At 50.6% G+C, this 2,500-nt stretch overlaps 1 protein-coding gene across 1 annotated transcript in view; it reads left to right on the plus strand.

The window, feature by feature from the left end:
* The window catches only part of vgll4l (vestigial like 4 like), a 10,247-nt gene that overhangs the window by 4,661 nt on the left and 3,086 nt on the right, over positions 1 to 2,500 (plus strand). Inside the window, exons 2-3 of the mRNA XM_076270453.1 lie at positions 296 to 431; positions 1,071 to 1,323. Of these exons, the coding sequence (XP_076126568.1) occupies positions 296 to 431; positions 1,071 to 1,323 (389 nt within the window). The remainder of the gene's footprint in view (positions 1 to 295; positions 432 to 1,070; positions 1,324 to 2,500) is intronic.

The raw sequence follows: 2,500 nt of genomic DNA on the forward strand, positions 1-2,500 counted from the left end.
TAACGTAGTCGACTCTTAACGGTGTATTCCCACCAGAACGTTATTACTGGCAGTTACCTGTTTACATGTTCACACCTGTACGCCTTACCTGTTTACACCATCACACCTTTGCACCAGTGCACCTTTACCCACAAATCACCAGTGCCTCATGAAAACAATAATTATCTATCTATCTATCTATCTATCTATCTATCTATCAACCCTGTTTTTTATGCTTGCCTCTAGCACTCATATGGTATGTATCTGGTCAGATGATGAAAGTTAACTGGAGTTTCCATTGTGTGTGTGTCTAAAGGCCAACCCCACCTACGGAGCGAGGACCGCTACAGACATGTGACCAGTGATCGTGTGCGCCTGGTTCCTTCCCGCCCAGTCGGACGTCCAGGCAAACGCAAGCACAGCTCAGAACTCGGCTTGACCCTGGAGGAGAGGTACGTCACACACACACACATACAGTACACACACACACACACACACACATGTACAGACACACACTCAAAACCCACAGGAAACCTCAAGCATAAATGCAAATCAGGAAGACAGGCAGGAATGACACAATGATTGACTGTTATTCAAATGCTCAGGCAGAGAATGCCCTGCAAAGGTAGCGTGTCCTAACAGCGGAGAGACATATCCGCCTCTCGATCCTCATAATGAACCTCCCATTGATCACGCTCTGCTCTGGGCCAGAGTGGGAGTGTGTGCCTTTATCATAAGGAGACAAGGTTTACGTTTCAGTGGTGTTACGTAGGTGGGAATGAGGAATGTCTTCATGAAGGTTAAATGTTTTTCTGGATGTGAAACAGCTCTCCCTTCCAGAATCCCATAACTCTGTACTGATGCCGCCAACTGACCCAGATTTCTCATTATTAGAGTTTATTTGATAGAGACAGATACAGTTTACATAGACAAACTGAAAACAGTGCTCTGATGCTGATGAAGTATCATGCTGTTTATTGCTACAACCACTAAAGCAATCAAAGCCAGACACACGCTGGTTGTAAGCATGCTAACTGAGTCTGTGTGTGTGTGTGTGTGTGTGTGTGTGTGTGTGTGTGTGTGTTGTTCAGAAGGGAGCGTGTCCTCAATAAGCACGCGGCGGCAGTGCGGAGGTCGTCGGTGGCCAGCGTTCCGGAGAGCCCGTCCTCCACGTCCACGGGCAGCCCTGCGTCCAGCCCGACGGTGAGCCCGACGCTGGCGTGTCCCGCCTACGCCGCCCCGATGCTGGACGAGCCACTGGCACTCATCAAGAAGCCGCGCCGCGAGCCGCCGCCAGAAACGCCCGCCGAGAGGACCAGGGCCACCCCCGCCCGCCAACAGCAGGTAGCTACGGCAGCCCACAGGGGGACAAACAGAGACATACTGTACAAACACCAACCAACAGCAGGTAGCTACGGCAGCCCACAGGGGGACAAACAGAGACATACTGTACAAACACCAACCAACTGCAGGTAGCTACGGCAGCCCACAGGGGACAAACAGAGACATACTGTACACACACCAACCAACTGCAGGTAGCTACGGCAGCCCACAGGGGGACAAACAGAGACATACTGTACAAACACCAACCAACTGCAGGTAGCTACGGCAGCCCACAGGGGACAAACACAGACATACAAACACCAACCAACTGCAGGTAGCTACGGCAGCCCACAGGGGACAAACAGAGACATACTGTACACACACCAACCAACTGCAGGTAGCTACGGCAGCCCACAGGGGACAAACAGAGACATACACACACCAACCAACTGCAGGTGGCTACGGCAGCCCACAGGGGACAAACAGAGACATACACACACCAACCAACTGCAGGTAGCTACGGCAGCCCACAGGGGACAAACAGAGACAAATGCTCTTAGTAGCCACTGGCCAGTTCCTGTCAGCCAGCTACAGGTAGCCCATAAAGAAAAATGAATGTCCACTTAAATGTCAAAGCTTTTATGGGATTAATCAGAGATGAAGCCCTAACCAGTAGCCGTGGCCTACTGGTTAGGGCTTTGGGCTTGTAACAGAAGGGTTGCTGGTTCGATCCCCAACCAATAGGAAAAATGTGGGGGGGGGGGGAGTGGTTGAGCACTGTTCTCCCATGCCCATATCCACGGCTGGAGTGCCCTTGAGCAAGACACCTAACCTCTCACTGCTCCTTGCTGCCACTGTAGCAGGCAGCTCACTGCATCGGGATTAGTGTGTGCTTCACCTCACTGTGTGTTCACTGTCTGCTGAGTGTGTTTCACTAATTTACGGATTGGGATAAATGCAGAGACCAAATTTCCCTCATGGGATCAAAAGAGCATATATACTTATACATAATCACTCCGTATTGTGCATTGAGTTGTCCACATACACACACACACACACACTCTGTCTCTTATCCGGTACTTATGAAAAACCAAGCTGTATGTGTTCCGGCGAGCCTGTATGGGACAGAACTCAAATGACCTGTATGACTCCTCTCATCATCAAAGCCGCAGTGCTCTGATTGGTCGTTTGACCTTTG

The sequence above is a fragment of the Alosa pseudoharengus genome, unplaced genomic scaffold (assembly GCF_046254945.1).
Source record: "Alosa pseudoharengus isolate Yale_2024_CS ecotype anadromous, Long Island Sound unplaced genomic scaffold, YU_APseudo_1.1 YU_APseudo_1.1_scf_6, whole genome shotgun sequence".
NCBI classification, from domain to species: domain Eukaryota; kingdom Metazoa; phylum Chordata; class Actinopteri; order Clupeiformes; family Clupeidae; genus Alosa; species Alosa pseudoharengus.